We start from the raw sequence: 27,485 nt of genomic DNA, 5'->3' as shown, positions 1-27,485 counted from the left end.
CAAATATAGAGGGGGGATTCCAAAATATTGTAAAGGCTTATAAATGCGGTGCCATTTGACGAATCTGCAGAAAAGTTTGCAATATGATTTTAAATCTAGATATAAATGTTTTTGTTAAGTTTGGTGGGATTTGCTCAAGAGTTGGCTAAATTAGGGGGGGGGGTCTCAACATTTTTAGATGGCTTATAACTCTGTTGCCGTTTGACGAATGTGGACAAAAGTTTTCATAAAGATTATAGACCCAACCTTCAATGTTTGTGTAAAGACTGAATGGATTTTGTCAAGTGGGGGCTAGGTTATATGACTATTGTATGTACATACATTTTGGAAAAAATAAAATCTGTCCGGATTTCAAGCAAACCCGTGTAAAGAGCATTGGCAAGGACCCTTTTAAGCATGTTTTTGCAAATGTGCCAGTGATTTCATTTTTGACATTTGTCCTAATGTAGGTACAAAATATTGTGATATACCTTTGGTGGCTGAGGTATAGCCCGCGGCCATGGGCGGTGGCCAGATTGTCAGGGTCATGGTATAAGGTCATGACCCAGACAATCTGGCTACTGGCCTTGACCGCGAGGGACAAAAAAATGGTGTTAAAGTGGCCATGTCCACCTGGGACCGGCTATGTGGTAAAGTTATTCAAAAGTGTGATAGGTTTGAAAGGGGGGAAACAAATGTGCTCATGGTAATATTAGTACCCGGGTTCCCGCTGTGGGAACCAGGGGTGGTAATGGCCTTTATCCCCCATTGCACGGGCTACAATGGAGGATTAGGGTCCGGAGCCCTCGTTAATTATTTATGTATTTATATATAACTCTCCGAAGCCTGCAGGCATCAGGGCGCACACAGACGCACTTCGCTTGGGCTACCGGGCCATTATCCCCCGGTCCGGTCGCTGGAACAGGGGATGAACGTCAAATTATTCCCATTAGCATAACACAAAATGCTAATGGGAATGTTGGAAAAACGTATTGAGTCTATGTACTTTACTGGGAAAATGAAAATAGATGGAGTCTATAAGATTTTTGTTTTAGTTCTATTAACTGTGAAAGGTGGTTCCTAAAGGAACGTTTCTTTCTTTTTTTCAAAAGAAATGTTGCAGGAGCGTTGGGAAGAGGCACCAAGTACTAATATGGAGGGGCAGGTGGACAGGGGAAGATGTTGCGTGTGTGTTACTTCTAAGGTAGTGGGCAGTGTTTCTCATGCTCCTTGATTACAGCTTCAAAAGCACGTCAAAATTGCTTCTCCCTGCAGAGAGATGTGTTGCAGTATATACAGAGGACTGTTGTCTTCTAAAGATATGGATCAACAGCCTCTTTTATCGCTTGCCAGGTAGCTGGTGGGATTTTGTGTCCCACAGAAGTAGGCTTTGTGGTTACAGTATTGGTTGAGGAAGATGATGTGGAGGTAGACAGCCTACTTCTTGCTAAGAAAGGAACAATCTTTCTGAGAGCAATGCAGAAGTTGGATTTGGTGTGGCGGCGCATGGAGGTGGTCCCATAGGAGTAATGTCCAGGTAGTCTGCGACTGAGTACAAAGTTGCACTCCGTGCATTTCACTTTTGTAGCTTTAGCCTTTGGTACATTCCCAACAGTGGTAAAGAACGGCCACACCCATGATTCTCTCAGGGTGCTAGAGGTAAGCACTTCCTCTACCTCATCTTCTTGGTCATCTTCAATGTCAATGTCTTTGGAAATCCTGTGTTTTTGTTGTGTGGGTCCTCCAGCTGGTGGTGGCTCTTGGGGAGGAGGGATGGCAATAGCTGATGCCATTTTTAAGATCAATAGCAGTTGTGCTGCTATTCTTCCAAGTATGTGCTTTGTACTCGATTGTTAATGGATAATGAGTAAGAATAGGTGTAGGAGCTGTGCAAGGGTACGTTTTGAGCTTGAAAGTTCCCAGATCAGTAGAAAATGCAGTTCCGAATTCAATGAAAAAACGTTGTTAAAGGGACATTATGGTTACAAGTAAAACCGAAAAACCTCAGAAATCCACCAGGTATGGTAAGTTAAGCAACCATAACTCGCGCCACCACTGTGCACTGCTAAGACTAACACCCAGAAGATCAAAGATGACATCACAAATGTCATTGATGACATCACTAAAGACATTGCATGTGAAATTAATTTTGATGAAAAGTCCCTACAAGGAGTTGTGTTTATAATGTTGGTTACATGTCAGGGGTGATTGTGTAATGTTAAACATGTAATAACTAGCTAACAATTAAAGACTTACTACACACTTGTGCTAGTACAAACAATACATATGAAGACCCACAATGTATACAAATCAGAGGCACATACAGGGAAACTAAAGTAAGGAAGAAAGAAACGCATCATCAGAAAATGTTAATAACATTAAAGTGTATCTTCATGTATACAAATGGATTGTGTGTTTCAGGCCCGCCTATTACCCCATGTATGTGCACCAGGAGCTTTGACCAAACCCTAAGGAAAGTACTTTAAGAACATATGACCAGGTTAACGTCTAGAGATACAGCACCTTTTGAATTTTAATATTCTGACGGTCAGTGAACAAAACCGCCTGGCCTAGATTATTTCAGTGAACAAAAAGAAGGGGCTAGACATGTGATGTCATCAGTGATGTCATCAATGATATTTGTCATGTCATCATTGATGTCCTGGGTGTAAGTCTTAGCAGTGCATGGTGGTGGCGCGAGTTATGGTTGCTTAGCTTACCATAAGTGGCGAATTTCGGAGGTTTTTCGGTTTTACTTGTAACCATAACGTCCCTTTTTAACAACGTTTTTTTAAAATTTAATTTCATAGGTTTTTATTAGTGCAACTTAACCATAACATTCCTTAACGTTTTTTATTGAATATATACACATGCACATGGTTTTGGTAAGAAAATGTGTTTTTTATTTTATTTTTTTATTTTTAATCTGTAAGATTTTTACAAAAGAGAGAATAATTTTCCGTTACCACTTGATACTGTTTATCTGACTTCATATCTTGAGTCTCTATGGAACTATCAGCGAAGACACTTTTGTTTTAATGTGGAGAAGAAGTTTGTGAAGAGCCGGACACCACTACATTTGCTGGAGCCTGCAGGATTTCCTGTAAGTTGCGTAAGATGTTATAGGATGCTAACAGCCATGGGGTCTTGTCGCCCGCTATTAGCCTTGACCAACAGAGTGCTTCGTTCTGCAGCACGTAGTCCGAAAAGATGTGTCTCAGGTACGAAGATCTTAACTTCAAGGTTTCAGGACAAGAAAGCAGCAAGTGGCGGATGGTTTCTGTTTCTTCCGTTGGGCCACAAAATCTGCAGGTGTTTGTAGTCGCGAGCCCCTGTATGAATAAGAGCTCATTTGTATATAGCAAGTTCAGTCTAGCTCTTAGTAACAGAGACCTTGCTTGCTTGGACGGGAACTGCTTGACGAATGGTTGTAGCTCGTTTAGTTTGCGAATATTCACCGGCAGGTGACTAGTTAGCTTGTTTGAAGCCGCTTTCTCAGTTGTTTTGATCTAATCGAGTTCCTTCACTCTGGTCAGTACTTTTACTGGATTTGTGTTAAGAGTCTCCATATCGAGTGAAACTTCTCGAAGGATTTTCTTGATTCGGTCTGACCAGCCGTTTAGCATCTGACATTTTTGTTTGTTTATTTCTTGAAGAATCAAGTAGTAGACAGAAGGAATGTCCGCCGTTTGACATTTGCGGAAGAGCATTTTTTATTGTTTTAACTATAACTAATACATACATCTATATTTCAACATAAATACTATCTATGCTTTCAAGAAACTCATTTACTTACATTATGTGATTTACAGGCATTATTGTGTGTAAACAAGACACTCGTTTGGAGTACAATCTTTTTCAGAAGTAATGCAACGCTCCTAGACTTTTCTAACATTTTAATTTGCGCAAATTTTCGCATGGAGTACTTCCATATTCTGATAGGCTGTTCAATTTATGTAAAACATTGATGGCTGTGTTTCTGTCCGATGTCTTTCATCACAAATATTCTCCAGGATGGAGTTTATCATTTCTTAATTTTTATGCCACATGAAAGCGCTGGAATACAAAATCAGTGGCTCGAGAAAGATAATAATGATTGGGTTTGATCAATAATTCCTGCATGTTGCATGAATGTTAAGCAAATGATGGTAAACCCTGGGGAATGTCTATGAAGAGACCATTGGACAGAAACCTGTAGCTTTAGGCCCAACTCTAATTTGCACAAAGGGAAAATACAAAAAAAAATATCATAGACAATAGCATTAGTTTCAAAAATGTTGGCACTCCCAACAACTGGAGTGTTTGTTGCCGCACAGTCATGCCTGCAATGTACAGATTAATATACGTAATGAGCTTCTTAAATGTACAGAACGAGTACACGTGTTGCCATAAAGAGCTATCCATGTTTTGCAAATGAATAAGGGCACGAAAATGATGTTTTGTTAATAAAAAAATGTATGAATAGGAATGATGAATTGGGAAGTTCAACTAGATTTTATTCACACGTGTGTTTTGAGACTTCCTCCAAGGCTACAGGCGCCATCCTAATGACCATAACTCCTTATTGCACTCATGCATGTATCGCTTAACACAACCTCAGAATGCCTATAGTATGGTGCTTTACACAAAAAGTAAAGGGAAGTATAGGACTTCGCTATAACAAGGGGGATATGTCCTGTAAACTATATGGCATAAGGACCCCCCTACTGTAAATTGCAAGGTGTGACTCACAAGGAGTTCCTTTAAGGCGACTTGCAATATTTGTTATTGGGGGGTGGGAGGGTATTTTATTCCTTATAATACATGGCCACGCCATCGCCCCCCTTTAACGCTTGGTCTGTTACTCCAATGCAGGCGATCTCCCAGCTGTTTATACGTAGAATCAATTTAATGTGGGTGAAAAAAAACACAAATATGCAGCATTTAATGGCTGCAAAGAAATATTTTCAGCACTTTAATACAATACACGACAAAGCCCTTTTGTGGCTTAAAGTAAGTGACAACGTGCAGATAGCTTCCGGTTAACCTTCAGCAGTGCACAAAATAAATGTGCAACAGAAACGGTGCCGCAGCAAAGAGTCAGTGTTAAGTGTCAAAGGCAGCTATCACAAAAGAAAGACACACGAAATGCCTGTCAGGGCTTGAATTGAGTGTTAGAGCAGCAGCAGCTGGAATTCAACGCTGTTCTGCCACAATCAGCAGGCATTGTGATGTCTCAACAGCTGGAATAAGTTATTACATCTGCAGTAGTGCCGCCATGTTCTCGTTACAGGTGAGTAGCGATGCTGCGAATGTACCACGGTAAGGGCACGGTGTACAGACTTGTATGCACATATTATTATAAATTGCCTTCAATGAAGGAAATGCTTCAGCACCTTGGATGCGCACGTTGCGGGCTGTCACCTACTTATATGGGCGTTTGGGGGTCTCTCAGTGGGTTGAAGGTTTGCTGCAGAGGTTTGTGGGTTCACCTCAGGGTTGTCCTTCTGGTTTACCCCTGTTTGGGTGTTGGTAAAACCTACCTCTTGGGGTCAGTGACAGTCTGGTTTGTTGTGTTTGCAACATCCATTTTTTTTTTTTGTTTTTAAAAGGCGAGTGTCTGGTAATCTCCAGTTCCTGCCAGGAGAAGGTGGGAGCAAAAAGGCAGGCTTGGAGTGGGAGAAAGGAAGGGGGGGCTACTTGGGCCTAGCCCAAGGGAATGATTTCTCAATCGGATAGAGCATAACCTATGGAGCTATAGGGATAGCAGACCCCCCCCCCCCCCCCCGTGGTGAGATGGATGTCTGCCTGCAGAGGGCCTGTGAAGCTCCCCGCATAGACATTTGCATATGAAATGACTCCAACAGAGCGCTCCTTGTGTTGCCTCCCCTGCTGAGCGCCTGCTGCGTGTGGGCCGGGTGGGAGGGAGTCGGTTATCTCTTCCCTGGGAGGTAAGCGCTCTTATCGCCTCCCAGGCCTGCTCGGGGTGCCCTCCTTCCGGCAGCCCCCCATGCTCACCCAGCCGCTCTCTCTCTCTGCCCACACAGGAGGCCCGCGCCCGCCTGCAGCACCATCCCGAAGCTGGCCCTGGAGCTCAAACAGATCATCCAGCTCGCCTCGCATCCCAAACTGCCGCAGGTCACACCGTGCAAGATGGGCGTGTCGCTGGGACAGCTGGCCAAGGGCGCCAGCCTGGAGGAGCTGCTCGAGTCCTGCATCCACTCCTTCGGTGAGTCCCTCCTCTTCCAAGCAAAGGGCATGGCTTTGCCATTCATCTTAATGGGGATTGTGAAAGTGTCCTGTGTGGGGGGCGACCCCATTGAAGTCTACGGGGCGCCTTTGGCTTGTTTGTAGGGGGCACATTGCTCCAGGGAGTGGGTGGGGGAGGGGGTTAATGGGGAGGGGCGGGGGGGGGGGGGGGTCCGACCAGCTCCTGTTTGTTCACACTATCGTCAAGTAGTGGGTGTCACTAAGAAATGGGGGTCCCCCTACCTCCGAGTACAATGACAGGCGACCACCGTCCTCGTGGAAGGACCATCACGTTGTAATCCGTGATAAATGAGCACCACTGGCACCGTCCGACCACGCGGTATCCATGGCAACCCTACCAGGTCTCCAGCTCTACCCTCCCTTCACTGTAGGCCACACGCATTCAACAAGGAAAGGGCTTCTGGGACTTGAAGTGTTCGCTCTCCTTTGAAAAATAAGTCATGTTAGCACCAGAAAACAATGGGGAAAGTCTGCACTGGACATGGGACCCAACGTGCCTGTAATGGAGGGCCCTGGGGTGTGGATACTGGCATATGACGCCCCCCCCCCCCCCAACTCCAAAGATGCTCTTGGCAGACCCTGGTGGGGTGTAGGTAATGAGGGTATATGCTGTGCTGGAGATGCTCCTTATAGTGTGTGCTGCCGCGTGGATAGTGGGTCGCCCGCATGACTGATCCTCTGAGCCTCCCCCTCCCTCCCTGCAAGGCTATGCTTGGCTTGCACCTCTGGTAGAACCTCCTGGCCTTTATAAGGCGACACTCGCAGCTATATGTCTCTATATCACTTTCGTGTGACACGTCACATGTTATCTATTGGGACCACGGGACACGAGCCCCTTCCTCAGATGTAAGGCGGGGGGGGGGGGGGTGCATTATGTCCACGGGGGAGGAGGGGGTGTTTGAATTAAAACCCTGCAGTCAGTGGTGTCAAAAAGAAACGACCTTGCAGGTCAAGGGTCAGCAAATGGTGTTGGAATTCAGCCTACAATAAACGTGGGAGATAACTGGATTTGAGGGGGGGCGTGCCTGTTGTCATGGAAGCGTGGAGGAGCCAGTCTCCACTTTCGGGGGGCCTGGAGTAGTTTATAAAAAAAAAGCGGGTAGCGAGGGGACCATGAGTGATCAAACAAACCCCAACGCTCTTCCAAATGCCCTCACGCCCTCTGGCCCCGCTAGCTCTCAGGTGCATAAGCTGTGTCTCTGCCCCAAATGCCTCACCATGCATAAGCTGTCTCTCTGCCCCCAAATGCCCTCATGCCCCGCTAGCCCCCAGGTGCCTATGCTGTGTCTCTGCCCCCAAATGCCCTCACGCCCTCATGCCCCGCTAGCCCTCAGGTGCATAAGCTGTCTCTCTGCTCCTAAATGCCCTCACGCCCTCTGGCCCCGCTAGCTCTCAGGTGCATAAGCTGTCTCACTGCCCCAAATGCCTCACCATGCATAAGCTGTCTCTCTGCCCCCAAATGCCCTCATGCCCCGCTAGCCCCCAGATGCATATGCTGTGTCTCTGCCCCCAAATGCCCTCACGCCCCGCTAGCCCTCAGGTGCATAAGCTGTCTCTCTGTCCCTAAATGCCATCACGCCCTCTGGCCCCGCTAGTCCTCGGGTGCATAAGCTGTCTCTCTGCCCCAAATGCCTCACCATGCATAAGCTGTGTCTCTGCCCCAAATGCCTCACCATGCATAAGCTGTCTCTCTGCCCCCAAATGCCCTCATGCCCCGCTAGCCCCCAGGTGCATATGCTGTGTCTCTGCCCCCAAATGCCCTCATGCCCCGCTAGCCCTCGGGTGCATAAGCTGTCTCTCTGCTCCTAAATGCCCTCACGCCCTCTGGCCCCGCTAGCTCTCAGGCGCATAAGCTGTCTCAATGCCCCAAATGCCTCACCATACATAAGCTGTCTCTCTGCCCCCAAATGCCCTCATGCCCCGCTAGCCCCCAGGTGCATATGCTGTGTCTCTGCCCCCAAATGCCCTCACGACCCGCTAGCCCTCAGGTGCATATGCTGTGTCTCTGCCCCCAAATGCCCTCACGCCCCGCTAGTCCTCAGGTGCATAAGCTGTCTCTCTGCCCCTAAATGCCATCACGCCCTCTGGCCCCGCTAGCCCTCGGGTGCATAAGCTGTCTCTCTGCCCCAAATGCCCTCACGCCCTCATGCCCCGCTAACCCTCGGGTGCATAAGCTGTCTCTTTGCCCCAAATGCCCCCACACCCTCTAGCCCTGCTAATCCTCAGTATCCATAAGCTGTCTCTCTGCCCCCAAATGCCCTCATGCCCACTAGCCATCAGCATGAATAAGCTGTCTCTGCCCCCAAATGCTCTCACGCCCTCTGACCCTGCTAGCCATCGGGTGCATAAGCTGTCTCTCTGCCCCCAAATGCTCTCACGCCCTCTGACCCTGCTAGCCATCGGGTGCATAAGCTGTCTCTCTGCCTCCAAATGCCCTCACGCCCTCTGGCCCTGCTAGCCCTCAGGTGCATAAGCTGTCTCTCTGCCCCCAAATGCCCTCACGCCCGCTAGCCCAGAGCATGCATAAACTATCTCTCTGCCCCCAAATGCCCTCACATCCTCTGGCCCTGCTAGCCGCATGCATAAGCTGTCTCTCTGCCCCAAATGCCCTCACGTCCTCTGGCCCCGCTAGCCCTCCCCCAAATGTCCTCAGACCCTCTGGCCCCGCTAGCCCTCAGCATGCATCAGCTGTCTCTCCGCTCCCCCAAATGCCCTCACCCCCTCTGGCCCTGCTAGCCCTCAGCGTGCCTAAGCTGTCTCTCTGCCCCACATGCCCTCAGCATGTATAAACTGTCTCTCTGCCCCCAAATGTCCTCGGGCCCTCTGGCCCTGCTATCCCTCAGCATGCATAAGCTGTCTCTCTGCCCCAAATGCCCTCACATCCTCTGGCCCCACTAGCCGTCTCCAAAATGTCCTCCGGGCCTCTGGCCCGCTATCCCTCAGCATGCATAAGCTGTCTATCTGCCCCAAATGCCCAAACGTCCTCTGGCTCCGCTAGCCCTCAGCATGCATAAGCTGTCTCTCTGCCCCCAAATGCCCTCGCACCCTCTCGCCCCACTAGCCCTCAGCATAAACTGTCTCTCTGCCCCAAACGCCCTCACGTCCTCTGGCCCCGCTAGCCCTCAGCATGCATAAACTGTCTCTCTGCCCCCAAATGCCCTCACACCCTCTGGCCCCACTAGCCCTCAGCATGCATAAACTGTCTCTCTGCCCCAAATGCCCTCACGCCCTCTGGGCCCGGTAGCCCTCAGCATGCATAAGCTGTTTCTCTGCCCCCAAATGCCCTCACGCCCTCTGGACCCGGTGGCCCTCAGCATGCATAAGCTGTCTCTCTGCCACAAATGCCCTCACGCCCTCTGGGCCCGCTAGCCCTCAGCATGCATAAGCTGTCTCTCTGCCCCAAATGCCCTCACGCCCTCTGGGCCCGCTAGCCCTCAGCATGCATAAGCTGTCTCTCTGTCCCAAATGCCCTCACGCCCTCTGGGCCCGCTAGCCCTCAGCATGCATAAGCTGTCTCTCTGCCCCAAATGCCCTCACGCCCTCTGGGCCCGGTAGCCCTCAGCATGCATAAGCTGTCTCTGTGCCCCCAAATGCCCTCACGCCCTCTGGGCCCGCTAGCCCTCAGCATGCATAAGCTGTCTCTCTGCCCCAAATGCCCTCACGCCCTCTGGGCCCGGTAGCCCTCAGCATGCATAAGCTGTCTCTCTGCCCCAAATGCCCTCACGCCCTCTGAGCCCGGTAGCCCTCAGCTTGCATAAGCTGTCTCTCTGCCCCCAAATGCCCTCACGCCCTCTGGGCCCGGTAGCCCTCAGCATGCATAAGCTGTCTCTCTGCCCCAAATGCTCTCACGCCCTCTGGGCCCGGTAGCCCTCAGCATGCATAAGCTGTCTCTCTGCCCCAAATGCCTTCACGCCCTCTGGGCCCGCTAGCCCTCAGCATGCATAAGCTGTCTCTCTGCCCCAAATGCCTTCACGCCCTCTGGGCCCGCTAGCCCTCAGCATGTATAAGCTCCCTCTCTGCCCCCAAATGCCCTCACATCCTCCAGCCTCGCTAGCCCCCAGCATGCATAAGCTGTCTCTCTGCCCCCAAATGCCCTCATGCCCCGCTAGCCCCCAGGTGCATATGCTGTGTCTCTGCCCCCAAATGCCCTCATGCCCCGCTAGCCCTCGGGTGCATAAGCTGTCTCTCTGCTCCTAAATGCCCTCACGCCCTCTGGCCCCGCTAGCTCTCAGCATGCATTCCCACCTTGAAAACACTGGAGGGCATTTGGTCTCTATTTGGTACACATGAAGATTCTAATGCGGATCGCAGTTCTATCTGGAATAAATACATACAGGGACATGATCCGAACCCTATATAGCACTTGGCCCGAGGACGCTATGATATTGAGTCTTTGCTCACTTTGTTAAAATGTAAATGTACCTTGGTTCTTTCTATTTACATTGCAATATAATTCTTTTCTCTTTTTATCTATGCATATGAATGTAAGATTTGTTTTCGCTTTTATTTATTCTTTGAGTCATGTATAAGAAGCGTTAATACGTGTCTGTATTATGCAAGAATCGCGTCATCACCGCCAGACCCTTGAAGTTAGATAATTTCTTTTGTAAAACTCTGGAAGGGAAAATATAACCTAGAACATTGTTTAACCTTTTCAACATTGGGCTGCATTGAAGTCTTGTTATGTTTTGCTAAACAGCATCCTAGAATGTGTAATAACATTTATTAACCTACAAGAACAATGGGTTTTCTTCAAAAGAACTGAGGGATTGGAACCTGCAATGCCCGTTGGCTACTATGTGTTGCGTGTACCACCCATAAGCCAACATGATTGCATTAGAGTACAGCTAGAGAGGAATGGCATATAACGAAGGATGCACACTGTTATTTGCCCACCCATTGACTGCCAATGACCATGCTAATGCCATAGGTCATTCTCACCCAGCACCTGCTCCTCCCTGCCCAAAAAAACCTCCTAATGGAAACTCTTTGAGCTCGCTTTAATCAAGCCTTACCATCAAGCTTTGCACTCAGTTCCTGCCAGTTTTTCAAAGCAGTCGTCTGAGAGCTAATAACATTAATGGGAACTGTAAAACCGCTACTGGTGTAATTAAAACCAGGACTGCCTTCTGCCACTCGATTTATAAGCAGTGTCCTTCACTAAAGTCCTTTTAACACAAGCATTGCCAAAGCCAACAGTATTGGCTCACGTATAATTATTAGGCATTTGCCCGGCACTGCTATTAGATGCCGAGTTACTTGCACCATTTTGCACCTGCTACCATTAATATCCAGTTAACACTACGGCAGTGCCCAGCAAGTGCCTTTACCAAGCTGTTGGCATTGCCAATGTTTGTTTGATTTGAATTAGCTTTTATATTAGAATATTTTTATTTTAGTCCTTTTTTACTGCTGTTAGCATATATTTCACACACTTTTTATTTTTGTTTATAAAGTATCATTTTATTGAAAATACAATCATACTCAATGAAAGATTAATAAATACAGCTACAAAGTGTGTGTATATATATATATATATATCAAATTGTGATAATGGGTATTAAATGATCAGAGAATAAATCATTTGATATTGATACTATAAGAAAAGAGAGAAGAAAAATAGCAGAAGAAAAAAACAAAGGTGAAGCCATAACACAGGACTCATTGTTATTATTATAAACTATATTATCTATTAAATTCATAACTGTGTTAAACATGTACATAACTTAAATGATTAACAGAGTATTCCCATGTCTTGTCATGTTTAAAGGAGAGAGATTTTTAGTTGGCAATGCTTTTCTCAATTCTATGTACATCACATATATTATTCCATTAACCTTTGATAGAAATGTTAGTAAAATCATTCGAGTTAGATGTTATTAGGCAGATATCGAGTAGTATGAATAGGTTAAAGACAATACATTATGTTTTAATTTTCCCATCATTAAATGAGATGCTAAACTTCCCAGCAAGATATGAGTTAAATTTAGAGGGATAGGAATTATAAAAATGTGAACAAACCAAACCTGGTTCCAAAAGGAATACTCATAGAGCATTAAAAAATGACTGAAAGATCCAGTAGTCGATTGGCAGGACTAGCATAAATTGTCATTAGACACTTTAGACATAAAGAGTTTCTTAGGAGTAATAAAGGCTCCGAGTGAAGAAATACGTTTGGATTAAAATTGCAGAGACAGATAAAGTCTTAGTTTTAGTCCAAATCATAGACCATAGGTCATCATCAAAGTGTGTTCCACAATCCTCTTGCCGTTGCAGTTCACACGACCTCTTGGTATTGGGGGATCTTTCTCCCTTTAGTATCTTGTAGACGCCAGAGGCTTTGACGGTATCGAGAGATTCCATGAAGTGTAGTCTGGTAGGATCAACCACCAATTCATTAGATTAATTTATACTTCTGGCATCAAGACCAGCATTAATTGTATTGAGATATTGACTGAGAGGAAATCTAGGTCGTGAAAATGTGGTTTTAAATTCTTCCGCGTTGACGTCTTATTAATCCAAGTTTTTCAAAAAATAGGCCAATTATTTATAATTCTATCTTTATTACACCATAGGAAAGGAGAAAAGGCCTTAGCAGGTTTATTTATGAGCTGGAAAAAGGAAATAATTTAAATAAGCGTTAGTAAGACCTATTGGGCCTCATTATGAGGTGGGCGCAAAGGGATAACGGGCACCGTTAAAGACCTCGGTGCCGGTAATTCCCTTTGCGCCCTAATCCGAGGTCCCTTAGCGGGAGCTGCAAAGGGGCCAGGGAGCAAATAACGGTACCGCAAATTGCAGTACCATTATTAGCTCCCTCCCCATTCCCATTGAGCCCTATGGGGGCTCAAATGGGAATGGGGATTGCCTTTTTCAATGGGGACTTACTGGTCCCTCCAAGGTCGGAATGGACCGGTAAGTCCCCATTGAAACAGGGCGCACTCGGTACCGGTATGGGAGGTAGTCATGGCGCCATGATTGCCTCCATACTCGGAATGAGGCCCATTGTTTTAGAAAAGCCCATCTTGGAATCATAAAAGATATATATTCTGTCCATAATGTCAAATGGCAAAACCAGAAACTTTTCAACCATCACCCAAGTAGGAGGATTTACGTCTTCACTAGAGGAAAATCAATTTTTGGCAAGCTTTAGAACAAAGGCTTTATCGTAATTCTTAAAATTCAGAAACCATACACCACCGCACTCGTAAGTGTTTTTAAGTTTACTAAAGGCAATCCTTTTCTTTTTCTTAGGACCCCAAAGGAAGTCAATGAGAATTCTATTGATGGATTGTAAAAAAGAGGCTGTTAGAGGGATATGGAGCAATTGTAAATAGTATAGAGTCACAGGCGAGAACATCATCTTGATGGCTTCTAGTCTTCCCCGCCATGATAAATATAAGGGCACCACATAGTTGTTGATTTAATTTTGTAGATGTATCTCGACCATTTGAGCAAGTGAAGAGGTAATGGAAAACCCCCAATATGAGTCCAGCTGATGCCAAAATGTGTAAGATCATCCTTTTATACAATAAACATTAAGCTGAAGTGTTTCAGAGTTATCTTTATTTAACTTATACTCCGAGAAATGAGAAAACAAGTCAATAGTATCTAGTAAAGAGGAATTGTTGAGCTTGGATTTTCAAGAAAGATGAATAGGTCATCAGCATATGCAGCAAGGTTAAATTCGGAACTACCACACTTAATCCATACAATATTTTTATTCTTTTGTTGTAATTCTAACAAAGGTTCAATGGCCAGGACAAATAAAATAGGGAAGAGGGGGCAGCCTTACCTTGTACCTCTATGAAGTATAGGAATGGAAAATTTTGGGTCAGAATACAGAAGTTTGACCAGTTGTATAAAGCCACCTCCAGTTCGACGCTACTGGCTTGGAAAAGAAAATCCCACTCAACACGCTCAACTGAGTTTTCGGCATCAAGTGCTACTGCCATAAAGGAGTTTGTTGGATGGTTCTTTTTGTTTATACAATAGATCAGATTCATAAAAACTCTAGTATTAGCTGAACTGGTTCTTCCTTTAACAAATCTTACCTGATCGGGCTTAATTTATACATGAAGGATTTTATTCTATTGGCTAAAAGTTACGCAAAAATCTTACAATCCGAATTGATCAACGAGATTGGCTTATCATTTTTGGGTAATCTATTTTCTTTGTTATGTTTGGGGAAAAAGAACCAAAAGAGCTTGGGTAAAGGAACCCGATGCCTTGCCAAAGAAAAGAATTGGCATAGGATTCTAGTTTTTGTGAGCGATTGGGGGGGAAAATGTGCAAAAAAGTCCATGGAAAAGCCATTGGGTCCAGGACCTTTATCATTCTTATGATCTTTAATAGCCCTGATGATTTAATTGATGTGGCTAGGGGTATTAAGGCTACTTCAATGTTTATTGGATGGTTGTGTTATAAATGGTTCAAAGAATTGTTAAATTTAATATTAGAGTGTATGTGCTCCGAGAAATATGTTTAAAAATATTTGGCAAAAATAATTCAAAATATCTGTATCGGAGGTTACTACTAGCTGAGATTCTAGACCTTACTTTTTTAACTTTGAGATATGAGACTAGTGTCATGACCACTGCTTTCAAGGAGTCAGGACCTACCCAACATCCTTGGGAGCAGGCTCATAACATGTCTTATCGGCACCAGCAAGTCCCAATAGGGACCTTTTGGACCTTGTCCTGGCACCGTTGGTGCCAGGCTCATAGGAAGGATCCGTCCCGGCACAGGAAGCGCCGGGCTCATATCAAGTGTAAAGGTGCTTGGGTGAACCTACCTGGAGCAGACCATGCTGCTTACTTACCAGCAAGATGAGGCTTTACTCTCTTCTGGCAGGGACTACTTTTCCTTCTGGGTGGGGCAGGCACCACTCCCTGGATCTTTGCTGCTGGAACCCTTCTGGAAGCAGGAACTCTTTTACCTGGGCGAGGCTGCTGTGGAAGAAGACACCTAAGCACTCCTATGGGCTATTTAAACCACACCCGATTGGTACCACATGCTTCGCGTTATTCTGCATCTGCAGCAGGACGCTCACCGTGTCAGCTCCAGCGAATCTTCAGCTCCGGACCCTGTAATTACGAAAATTACCTGCTGGGAACCAATCTTCAGCGGCTCCTGCAAAACAAAAGGCACAGGTTAGACAAAGGCAAAGTTAGCGCTTCGACTCACCCGATTCATCGGCAGCATCCAAGACGTTTTTTCTGCATTTCTCGTCCGGCATCGGGCCTGCAAAGACAAAGAACATTGGTTAGTAACGCTTGGTTACAAAACTGCTTACCTGTGTTGCGCTTGCTCCAACCTTGCTCGCACTGCATTCCGGCACCTGTAGAGACAAAAGGGGACATTAAGGTGCATTCTACGGCCCCAAAACAGCCTTCCTACTTACGTGCCTTCGAATTCATCATCTTCTTGTTACGCTCTCTGCCACGAATCGGGGAGAGCATCTTCTTTGGCATCGACAGCATCTGAAAAGTAAAAGACATAGACATTAGGGGAAAAGACATTTGAAGAGAGCAATCTAAAGAGAACTTTAATACTTACAAGTCACGCTCGTGCAGCAAACGGCGGCTTCGCTCTCAACTACCCTCTGCAATCAAGAGGCGGAACTCACATCCAGTGAAGTAACTGGATCCAGCGCCCCTGCACAAGACGCAGGATGGAGAGCTCAGCATTCACTTACTTAAGGTGAGCACAACAATCACCCGAGTACCACGGGAAGAGAGGGAGAGAGGGGCTAAGAACTTCTCCCAGCCTTCCAGCCACTAATACCTTGATTTTCCACTTGCAGACACCTCACACTGCAGGTCAAGCTTTCGGTGAGGAAGGGGTCAATTCCGGGAGCCAAACGAATCCTACGCCTAACGTTGAAGACGTTCTCACCGCCCAGTCAAGACCAGCGCCTCCGAGGGAACCAGGTGAGCGTTACAGAACGCGAAGCCTCACCATACATTTCCCGCCCAGGCGCAATGGAGACTTCGGACACAGACCAATTGGCCCAGTTGCTCGGGGAGTTGAGAGCAGAAGTACACGCAGCTCGCCAGGAAACAAATGCCCTAAGGAGAGAGCTAGTGGTTTCTAAGGAGCGAACAGACGACTTGGCTAGACAATTGTTACAAGCCCAAGCGGGACAGACTCCTCTGCCTACCCCTGGTGGTAGCCATGCCCCAACAGCTTCCTCTAATCCGGTGCAAATTAATCTACCAGGAAATGTACCTTTGGCTCCGCCCGAACGCTTTTCAGGTGATCCGAAAAGATTTGCTGTTTTCATCAATCAGTGTCGTTTGCACTTTCTGTGTAGACCTGCCGCTTTTCCAACGGACCAGGCTAAGGTGGCCTTCGTGCTTTCATATCTTAGCGGCAGTGCCGCAGATTGGTCTATTCCTTTAGTGACTCAAGATAACCCTATTCTGTATAATTTCCAGGACTTCCAAGCTAGTATGGAAAGATTGTTCGCAAGACATTCTCAGGGACAGGCCCTGGACAATGAACTTCTTTCACTACGACAGGGCAATCAAGATCTTCTGGCCTACATTGCATCATTCAACAGACTAGTGGTTGAAACCGGGTGGCCTGAGGCTAAGAGAATCACCCTTTTCTATAGAGGCCTTCGTGGAGAACTTAAAGACGTTCTGGCCCAGGTGGTGAATCCTCCACAAGACTGTTCCGAATACATTGATCTGGTGGTGCAACTGGATCATAGAATACAAAATCGAAAAACCGATCGTTCCAGGTTTGAGAATCGAGTTTTTTCAAGACCACAGAGCTCCGTTAAAGGAAATGATACTGTGGAACCCATGCAGATTGGGGTGGTGAAAGGACCTCTAACCCAAAAGGAAAGAGAAAGGAGAAGACAACTGCAATTGTGCCTCTATTGCGGGAACTCAGGGCACTTCCTCCAAGATTGCCAAGTGAAAGCAAAGAAGAAGACAGTAGGAGCTTCCGATAAGGGTGCCAAAAGTTCAGAGTCGGAAAACGACCTCGCCCGACAAGTGTAGAGGTCCGCTTGCCGAGCGTTAAAACCAGTTCTTTGACCTCGCATTTTACCATGCCCATGGTCCTCGTGAGTCCGGAACAACCCAATCGTATGCATGCCATTAAAGCATACATAGATAGTGGCGCAATCGGCAATTACTTGGACTGTGAATTGGCCGCCAGGATGAATCTATCTCTTTGTCCTAAGTCGGTGAAAGACGTTATCACCACCGTGGATGGTACGGAAATAGCTTCCGGACCAGTTACTCACACCACCATGGAAGTGACGTTGGTAAGCCAAGATGGACATCAAGAGAAGATCGTGTTTGACGTGATCAAGGCTCCACAGTTTCAAGTTATCCTGGGAATCCCTTGGCTGGAGAAACACAATCCTCAAATTGATTGGCGAGCAAAGACAATCCGGTTTCCAGAATGCGCACCTACCTGTTATTCGCAGCCCCGCACGAAGCTAGCTGCAACTACTTCTGAGAGTCCTCACCTGCCTCCTGAATACCGGGAATTTCAGGATGTCTTTCGGAAAGATCAAGCTAATTCGCTGCCTCCTCACAGATCATATGACTGCCAAATAGACTTGGTTCCAGGATCCACTTCTCCATGCAGTCGAATTTATGCCCTCACAGAACCTGAAAATCTTCACCTAAGGCAGTATTTGGACCAGTACTTGACTAATGGATTTATCCGTCCCTCGAAGTCCCCAGCCTCTTCAGCTTTGTTCTTCGTGCCAAAAAAAGAGGGAGACCTAAGAACATGCATAGATTACCGTGCCCTGAACCAGATTACGATTAAGAACAGATATCCGTTACCATTGATCCCTGAACTTCTTGACCAGGTTAAAAGTGCCTGTATCTACACAAAGCTGGACCTCAGAGGAGCCTACCATTTAGTACGAATAAAAGAGGGCGATGAATGGAAGACGGCCTTTTGTACTAAATATGGACTGTTCGAGTATCAAGTAATGCCCTTTGGGCTTTGCAACGGTCCGGCAGCCTTTCAGTATTTTATGAATGACGTTCTCAGAGAGCTCATTGACGTATGTGTAGTTGTCTATACTGATGACATTCTGGTCTACTCGTCCTCTGAGGCGGAACATCGAAAACATGTCACCGCAGTATTGGAGCGGCTCCGAAAACACAGGCTCTTTGCAAAATTGGAAAAATGCGTTTTTCACGTCACGGAGGTCGAATTTTGGGATTTATTTTGTCACCTAATGAGTCCACATGGACTCAAGAAAAGTGGACGCTATCGTTAAGTGGCCCTCACCAACATCAGTGAAAGGAGTTCAAAGCATGTTGGGCTTCGCCAATTTTTATCGAAGATTTATCCCAGAGTTTTCTCGAGTAGTCCAACCCATTACAGCCCTCCTCAGAAAGAATAAACGTTTCGAATGGTCTACAGAGGCTGAACACGCTTTTCAGGAACTAAAAACAAAATTCACCTCGGCTCCAGTTCTAAAACATCCTCGCCCGGAACTTTCCTATATAGTAGAGACTGATGCTTCCAGTCTCGCAATGGGAGCAGTACTTTTGCAAAGAGACCCGGAAACAAATCAGTTACACCCAGTGGCATTTTGGTCCCGCAAATTTTCAGCTCCTGAAATCAACTATACCATTACAGATAAGGAACTTTTGGCTATCAAGTCCGCCTTTAAAGCTTGGCGGCATTATCTCTTGGGGGCCCGACACACAGTCACCGTCATCACGGATCATCGTAATTTACAGTACCTTAAATCAGCCAAAGCTCCATCCTCTAGACAGCTTCGCTGGGCATTGTTTTTCGCCGAATTCGACTTTGTGATAACTTACCGACCAGGCAACAAGAATGGAAAAGCAGATGCTCTCTCCCGAATTGGAGTAGATGAACTCACGACCAATCCTGAACCCGTACCCATAATTCCGGAACAAAGAATCCTGGGTTTGATAGGTGCACAATCCATTGAAGACATTGAAGCTAAAGTTAAAGATCTTCTGACTCCAGCAGAAGTGCAAGACTGGCAACGCAAGGGAAATGATTTCACAATGGATAAGAACCTACTATACTTTCGAGGAAGATTATATCTACCATGTACCGATTTACAAAGGCAGGTGATCTCTTGTTACCATGACTCCTTAATGGAAGGACATCCCGGCATTACCAAAACTATGGAAAAGATAAAAAGACATTTTTGGTGGCCGTCTTGGAGAAAGGACATTAAGGATTTCATTAATTCCTGTGGTGTGTGCGCTCAAAGCAAAAACCAGAAGGAGAAATCAGCAGGCCTCCTACATCCATTAGACATTCCTCCACACCCATGGCATACTCTCTCCATGGATTTCATCACGGATTTACCACCATGCTCCGGATTTAATACAATCTTAGTGATTGTGGACCTATTCTCGAAAATGGCTCATTTCATCCCATTGAAAGGGTTACCTACAGCTCCAATTTTGGCCCGAGAATTCCTCGAAAACATCGTTCGGTTGCACGGCTTTCCTTCAGTTTTAATCTCAGATAGAGGGAGTCAATTTATTTCCCACTTCTGGCGGAGTTGTTGTCGCCTAGCCCAAATTGACATAAGGCTTTCGACCAGCCACCATCCCCAGACCGACGGGCAGACCGAGAGGACCAACCAAACCTTGGAACAGTATCTACGCTGCATGTTACAACAATCAGAGGGCACTTGGAAAGACATTCTCTGGATTGCGGAGTACGCTTATAATAATTCAGTCCACGCCGGAACTGGAAAAACTCTGTTTTTTCTTTCATATGGAATCCACCCTCGCACCTCAAATCTTGACCCACCTCAGACTCTTGGAACACCCGCTGTAGATCATCTGCATTCGACAATCACTCAAGCCTTTAAAGAGGCCACATCTCACCTCAAGCTGGCCAAGGAGCAATACAAGAAGTGTGCGGATCTACATCGAAAGGAAGCTCCTCAATATCTTGTGGGAGATCGGGTCTGGCTATCCACCAAACATTTACCCCTAAAAGGACCGCGTACTTTCAATCCACGATACCTGGGGCCTTACCCAATCACTGCCATAATCAATCCAGTGGCGGTTAAATTGGGCCTACCTGCCCATATGAAGATACATCCAGTTTTCCACGTCTCACTACTGAAACCCATGCAACCTGGAACCCGTTTGACAAAATCTCCAGACCCTATTCTTGTGGACGGAGAACTAGAATTCGAAATACAAGACATATTAGACTCCAAGATTTCCAAATCTAAATTATACTATCTGATTGACTGGAAAGGTTATGGCCCCCAGGAACGATCTTGGGAACCGTCGGAACATGTTCATGCACCCCGTCTGGTTAAGAAGTTTCATCGAACTTTTCCTGATAAACCAAAACCCCCGGAGAAGACGAATTTGGGAGGGGCCTTGAGGGGGGCTGCTGTCATGACCACTGCTTTCAAGGAGTCAGGACCTACCCAACATCCTTGGGAGCAGGCTCATAACATGTCTTATCGGCACCAGCAAGTCCCAATAGGGACCTTTTGGACCTTGTCCTGGCACCGGTGGTGCCAGGCTCATAGTAAGGATCCGTCCCGGCACAGGAAGCGCCGGGCTCATATCAAGTGTAAAGGTGCTTGGGTGAACCTACCTGGAGCTTGACCATGCTGCTTACTTACCAGAAAGATGAGGCTTTACTCTCTTCTGGCAGGGACTACTTTTCCTTCTGGGTGGGGCAGGCACCACTCCCTGGATCTTTGCTGCTGGAACCCTTCTGGAAGCAGGAACTCTTTTACCTGGGCGAGGCTGCTGTGGAAGAAGACACCTAAGCACTCCTATGGGCTATTTAAACCACACCCGATTGGTACCACATGCTTCGCGTTATTCTGCATCTGCAGCAGGACGCTCACCTTGTCAGCTCCAGCGAATCTTCAGCTCCGGACCCTGTAATTACGAAAATTACCTGCTGGGAACCAATCTTCAGCGGCTCCTGCAAAACAAAAGGCACAGGTTAGACAAAGGCAAAGTTAGCGCTTCGACTCACCCGATTCATCGGCAGCATCCAAGACGTTTTTTCTGCATTTCTCGTCCGGCATCGGGCCTGCAAAGACAAAGAACATTGGTTAGTAACGCTTGGTTACAAAACTGCTTACCTGTGTTGCGCTTGCTCCAACCTTGCTCGCACTGCATTCCGGCACCTGTAGAGACAAAAGGGGACATTAAGGTGCATTCTACGGCCCCAAAACAGCCTTCCTACTTACGTGCCTTCGAATTCATCATCTTCTTGTTACGCTCTCTGCCACGAATCGGGGAGAGCATCTTCTTTGGCATCGACAGCATCTGAAAAGTAAAAGACATAGACATTAGGGGAAAAGACATTTGAAGAGAGCAATCTAAAGAGAACTTTAATACTTACAAGTCACGCTCGTGCAGCAAACGGCGGCTTCGCTCTCAACTACCCTCTGCAATCAAGAGGCGGAACTCACATCCAGTGAAGTAACTGGATCCAGCGCCCCTGCACAAGACGCAGGATGGAGAGCTCAGCATTCACTTACTTAAGGTGAGCACAACAATCACCCGAGTACCACGGGAAGAGAGGGAGAGAGGGGCTAAGAACTTCTCCCAGCCTTCCAGCCACTAATACCTTGATTTTCCACTTGCAGACACCTCACACTGCAGGTCAAGCTTTCGGTGAGGAAGGGGTCAAATCCGGGAGCCAAACGAATCCTACGCCTAACGTTGAAGACGTTCTCACCGCCCAGTCAAGACCAGCGCCTCCGAGGGAACCAGGTGAGCGTTACAACTAGAGCTTCATTGGATGATTGATAGATTTTGGAGGTAAACTTGAGTAGAACACCAGAGGCTAGTTCAGTTCGTTTTTTTATTAATAGAGAAACGAAGAGTAAGAATGTGTTGAAGGAGAGCATCTTTCGCTGTAGAGCTGTATTTTCGTCTCCAAATTCTGTAGTTGACGATAAAGGGCATCTAGATCTTTTTTTACTTTCTTTATTTCTCTTAGCTACATAAGATATAATATGTCCCTGTGGTGCTGCTTTATAGGCATCCCAATTATTGGTAGGGGAAGTATCATCCTATTTAATGATTTGAAAAGAAATGGTGAAAATCAAGAAAAGATTTTTCAGAGTTGGTGTCATGGAGTAATGAGTTGTTAAATCTCCATCTATTAGGGCCATTCCAATTCAAACTTGATAATCGCAGGAGAATGATCCAAGACAACTGAACATTCAATGGTGGAATCAATTATTGAAGGCACTAAAGACTTGGCAATACAAATGTAATCAATGCGAGAGAATGAGTTGCGTGGGAGGGAAGAAGGGAAAAATCTAAATCTGCAGGATGTGAGAATCTCCAAGAGTCAATAACTCCAATTTCCATGAAACAACTTGCAAATTCCATATGTGATTTACTATTTTTAAATTGACAGGAGGATCTTCTATCTAAAAAAGGATCAATAATAAGTCCCCACATGATATCACATTAGGAAGATCACCTTGTAGGATCATTCATTTCATGTCTTTCCAGAAACTGTGATCAGGATTTGTAGGCCCATAGAGATTGAAAATCAAAAAGATTTAAGTCAATTGATATTTTAGCTAAGACCCATCTGCCTTTCGTATCTGTATCTTTATGTAGGATCTGGTAAGGAGTACCTTTTTTAATCAAGATTGCCGCACCATTAGGTTTACCATCTACTCGACTAGATAATACCTTGTCTACCCAATACGTTTTCATTTTCATTGATTCTTGTAATGGTAAATGGGTTTCTTGTAAGCATGCGATAGTTGGCTTAAATTGATTTAATATGAGCAAGGATCATTTTCCTTTTTATTGAATTGTTAAGACCCTTAACATTCCATGTCATACATCTTAAAGTCATAGTTTAAAGAGAAATAACGATAACAATTTCAATTGTGAATTTAAGCTTAAAACTTGTTCCCAATCAAGAAACCTCATGTATAAGCAGTATATAACACATATCAAATATAATGTTGCTTAGGTTGCCAAAAAGTAATAAAAAAAATAGAAAAATCCCAAAAGAAAAAAGAACAAGCATTGCAACATCTGACCACAGGGTGTTAAGAAATAAAAAAAAAATGTAATATCATTATGTTCAAGAAAAGTCCATCCAACAGGAAATAAAAAATAAGGTAGGATTAAAAAAAACAAAAGCTCAAAGGTCTGTGCCGAAAGGGAGTGCAGGCACATCCTAAAGAGGACGAAATTGGAAGCCAAACAAGAGAGGTTGCCCACTCTAAAATAGTCATTGAACTTTCCAGAGGAAGATTATTTCTGAGACGTTTCTTACTTAAACAAAGTAAGGGATGGTTACCAAGAAAGATAAGATAACATATTATGTGTGACTAGTGGTACAAGCATCCATTGCTTCCATCCTTTGAAGTCTTATGACATGTTTTAAGTCAGTTGGATCATCAGATGAAGACATTTTGCCATTTAAGGTACAGGGGCGGATCAGGTCATATCTCGCATTCAATTGTTTAAGCGCAGGACGATAGGAAAGTAACTCTTTTCTCCTGTGGGCTGTAGTTTGACAGATCCTGTGAAATGAAAATCCTGTGACCATTCCAACCAGTTTATCTATACCTTTTAGTCTTCTGAAAGATTAGTTGAAGCTGCGTATATTCGAGAAGTAAACAATTATTGTTCTTGGTGCATTTATCTTGTGCAACTCTGCTTTTCTGGACCCTACTCTGTGTGCCCTTTGTATGTTTATTTATTTACATTTATAAAGCGCACAAACTGCCCTCGGGCATCGTGGCACTGTTAAGAATACTTGCTTAGTTAATATATAAAGAGTAATGGACGAATACAAACCAAGGATATAAGGCAAAGCTTTCTTCGGAAAAAAGGCAACATCATCTCCTTCCACACCCTCTGGAAACCCAAAGATGCAGAGGTTATTTCTACGATTTCTATTTTCCAAATCTTTATTTTGTTTCTAAAGCAAATGGATTGATTTATCCATATGAGCAACTCGAGTGGCGATGTCTTGCGCCGCAGAAATTCCTCTCTCAACCTCTTCTATCCTATTTTCAAAGTTTGCTCAACGTTCATCCATTTCTTGGAGTTTGACATTAAAGGCTTCCATAAAGGGGTTGAGTGCCCTTATTTCCAGTAAAATAGTTTCCATATTTTCCATATTTGATTCTAATATTGTTTGAGCAGGAGGAGGAGGGTCATTTTTTGGCCTTGTTAAGGTGGCCGCCACTGTCAGCAATGTCTCCTTAGTACCGGAGGATTTTTCTTGACCTTTTAATGTGGCCATTTTGAGAGGCAAATTAGATCAGCAAGGAGATATTAATTTTTACACTGAGAACCCCTCAGAATTGCATGCTGATGTTGTAGTAAAATGTTAAGGTTACAGCTAGTTACCAGTAAAAATGTTTGAGAAAAGAGAAAGGGAAAAAAAAGATGCCAAATTGCCAAAAAGAATTCCCTTTTTCCACCCATAAATGAAATTATTTGTCAACTTTCATGGGTGAAAAATATTTTTCACTCATTGAGAAACACAGTCTGATCCATTAAGTAAAATATGGAGTGAAGAACATTTCTGAGTGCATCTTTAAAAAATGGATTAAAAGTACCTTGAATCTTGTAAACCGGAGTAGTTGCTGTACAATAGGTTGTTGTGTTATGGATGAAAGATGTGCCTTCAGGAAAGCGGGCCGCGCCAAATGTCTGATGCGACCCAACGTCGCTGACAGGAAATGGGGTGCCCCTCCTACTGGACTCCCCTGTGTTGGGCTTTCGTTTTGCTTCAGGTGAAATTACAGATTGGAGCCTGAGGGAAGCTCCGCCATTTGCAGAGGGATCGCGGAATACGGTAAGTTATGGGAAAATGATAGAAAATATGTTTTATGGCTCCTCTGGAATAGTATCTTAGTAAAAAGGAGCGGGAGCTCAGTATCAAGGTGCTATTCCATGCAGCGCACAGCCACGCCTCCATCAAGCACACTTTTCAAAATGGATTTTAGACTTTCTGTAGCGTGTGTGAAACCTTGAGCTCGTCTGTTTGGCCGCTGCTTTAGTTATAAAGGCAACCTGTCTTTAACCCCTTAAGTGCCAAGGACGAGTATGCTAGTCCTTTTTGCATAGACTTGCATAATAGCCTGGCACTTGGGTTGATTGGCTACTAGGCGCTCTGAAACTACTACGGTGGTGATTTGGTGCAGTAGAAAAGCTCATTAACGTACCCTATGGTTCTCGGTCTGGGCCAGTCACTTTAGGCCTTGGGCCCATATATTGTTTCCAGCCTCTTTGGGTCCCACCCCCACATTAGATCATCCCATTTTAAGAACTGGTAAAGCTTGCCCTGTGAATAAATGGAGCTTTTGTGATGTAAACACCAGCGCATGCTTCGGGCTTAGGAGTTGTTCTCAGTCGTGAACTTGGAAGAAAGCTCTCTTGTTGGACGAGGCGCAATTTTGACTCCATTTGTAGATTTCAAGACCGCACAATCCCCTTCCTCTGCTGGGCAGAGCCCACCTGAAGAGAAGTGTCCTTCAGAGGTAGAAGCAGGTGGATTCTGTGTGCTTCTGGTGTGAAGCTGCCTGCAAGGTTTGAGCTTGCAGCTATTGCTGTGTGTCACTTTCGCATCCAATGTACAGCGCTGGTCGCTGGGCCAGATTTTTCTGGGCCTGGGGGAAAAGTCTCCACAGATCTGGGAAATCTATTTACACCTTCCACTTCTTTTATTTAATGTTTTCCATCTTTTTCTGTTGCTACCTGGATTCGAACCAAGATTTTCGTACCTAAAGTCAAGAGACGTGACCACTGGAACACTTGATCAGAGCACTTGGGAATATGCTTGTTAGGCCTTTACTCTGCAGAAAACATGCAAGTATAGCTCTGTAGGTTTAAAAGGTGTGCACCTTTTATACTTTGCTTGCAACATTTGTAAACGCTCATCCTGTCTTGGGTTATTTGTTCATCATTTCTTAATTAATCTCCTGAAATACCAATGTTTATTAATTGGGGAAGAGGGCCTGGGGGGAATTTACTGCGCTATCGCCCCACCACTATGCCTGCTGGGGGAATGCCACAATTCATAATTAGCATTTCCAGCACTGCTAAAGTATTCGCGGCCTTGAACCACCTTACCTTTCCCCTTTTGTCACTTTACTAGTGTACAGGCCCGTGCACACGGGCCAAAGTGCAGGTTTTCATTCACACAGTAGGACCACTATGTATCCTAAGCCTACAGCTCCCTCTAGCGGTGACAACAGTCGAAGCAATGCGATTGGGACCACTGTATATCCTAAGGCAACAGCTCCCTCTAGCGGAGCATTCTGTGCGCTCGGGCAGCCTCTACTGCGCATGACGGCCTCGGACAAACCTACATCTGGCCTTTTATTATTGTTAGATAGACAGTCTTGCTCTCTACTCTCTGAATCTGAGTTTCTTCTCACTACCCACAAGCCTCCCTGTGCCCAATCTCGCTTTCATGTTTTTTTTTGCTTCTTGCACACCCAACGCTGGCACTCCCCGCCTTTGCCCATCTTCCCTCTTTTGGTCTTTCCCTCTTCCACGCTTCACATTTCACCACTTTTAGTTTTGGCTCCTACGTGTGGCGCTGCCTGAAAGTATTGGTATTGAGTGCAGAGGGAGATGACACTGTGGCAGCAAACACTTTATCCTTGCTGGTTTTTGCTCAGGTGGCTCTTTAGTGCACCCTGTATTTGGCCTCATAGTTGGCGATTGAGCCACTTTGCTTTGGCTCATAAGCGGGGCTTCAGCACCACGTGGGTTGCTTATGTTTGCTCAACGGTGCCGTTTTGTTTCCACGGTTAGTTTTATTTCAGGGAGGCACTTCTGACCAAATGGAGGGCGCTGAGGATGTTGTTAAATCTGTGAGGCGAGCAGGGGGGCAAGGGCCAGGGAGTGAAGGGACGCAGCACCCCTCTTCCGTGCCATGGATCCTTCCGCCATGCTGACCGCTGCCTCCCCAGTATCCCTGCATGGGACCCCGATGGAGACCTGCGCCACAGGACTTCCGTTTACCAAAGCTGAACCTGTTGGCTATGTCCATGCTTGTTCATTTAGAGGTTGTTTAAGGGGGTTCAGCAGTGGTCGAAGTGTACGAAAAGAAGTAGTGGAACTATGTTCCCCGCTGGTCTGCCCCCCCCCCCCACAACCCCCATTGCTGCGCCCCCTCTCCCAGGGAATCCAAACCCCCTAACAAACACCTACTATTTATGGGAATGTTGTGCAAGCTTCAACTTCTTCCTACACTTTTATATTTAAACTAAACCATTCCATAACGGTTTCTTT

At 45.7% G+C, this 27,485-nt stretch overlaps 1 protein-coding gene across 2 annotated transcripts in view; it reads left to right on the top strand.

Annotated features, from left to right (window-relative positions):
- The window catches only part of RASGRP1 (RAS guanyl releasing protein 1), a 326,703-nt gene that overhangs the window by 59,405 nt on the left and 239,813 nt on the right, over positions 1-27,485 (top strand). Inside the window, exon 2 of one of the 2 annotated variants that reach the window (XM_069638555.1) lies at positions 6,006-6,187. The exons of the other annotated variant lie outside the window; for it this stretch is intronic. Within the exon in view, the coding sequence (XP_069494656.1) occupies positions 6,006-6,187 (182 nt within the window). The remainder of the gene's footprint in view (positions 1-6,005; positions 6,188-27,485) is intronic. 2 annotated transcript variants of the gene reach the window in all.

Source organism: Ambystoma mexicanum, chromosome 14 (assembly GCF_040938575.1).
Source record: "Ambystoma mexicanum isolate Mex_15411 chromosome 14, UKY_AmexF1_1, whole genome shotgun sequence".
In the NCBI taxonomy this organism is placed as follows: Eukaryota; Metazoa; Chordata; class Amphibia; order Caudata; family Ambystomatidae; genus Ambystoma; species Ambystoma mexicanum.
Note: the sequence above shows the minus strand (reverse complement) of the source record. Positions and strands in the feature narration are given on the sequence as shown.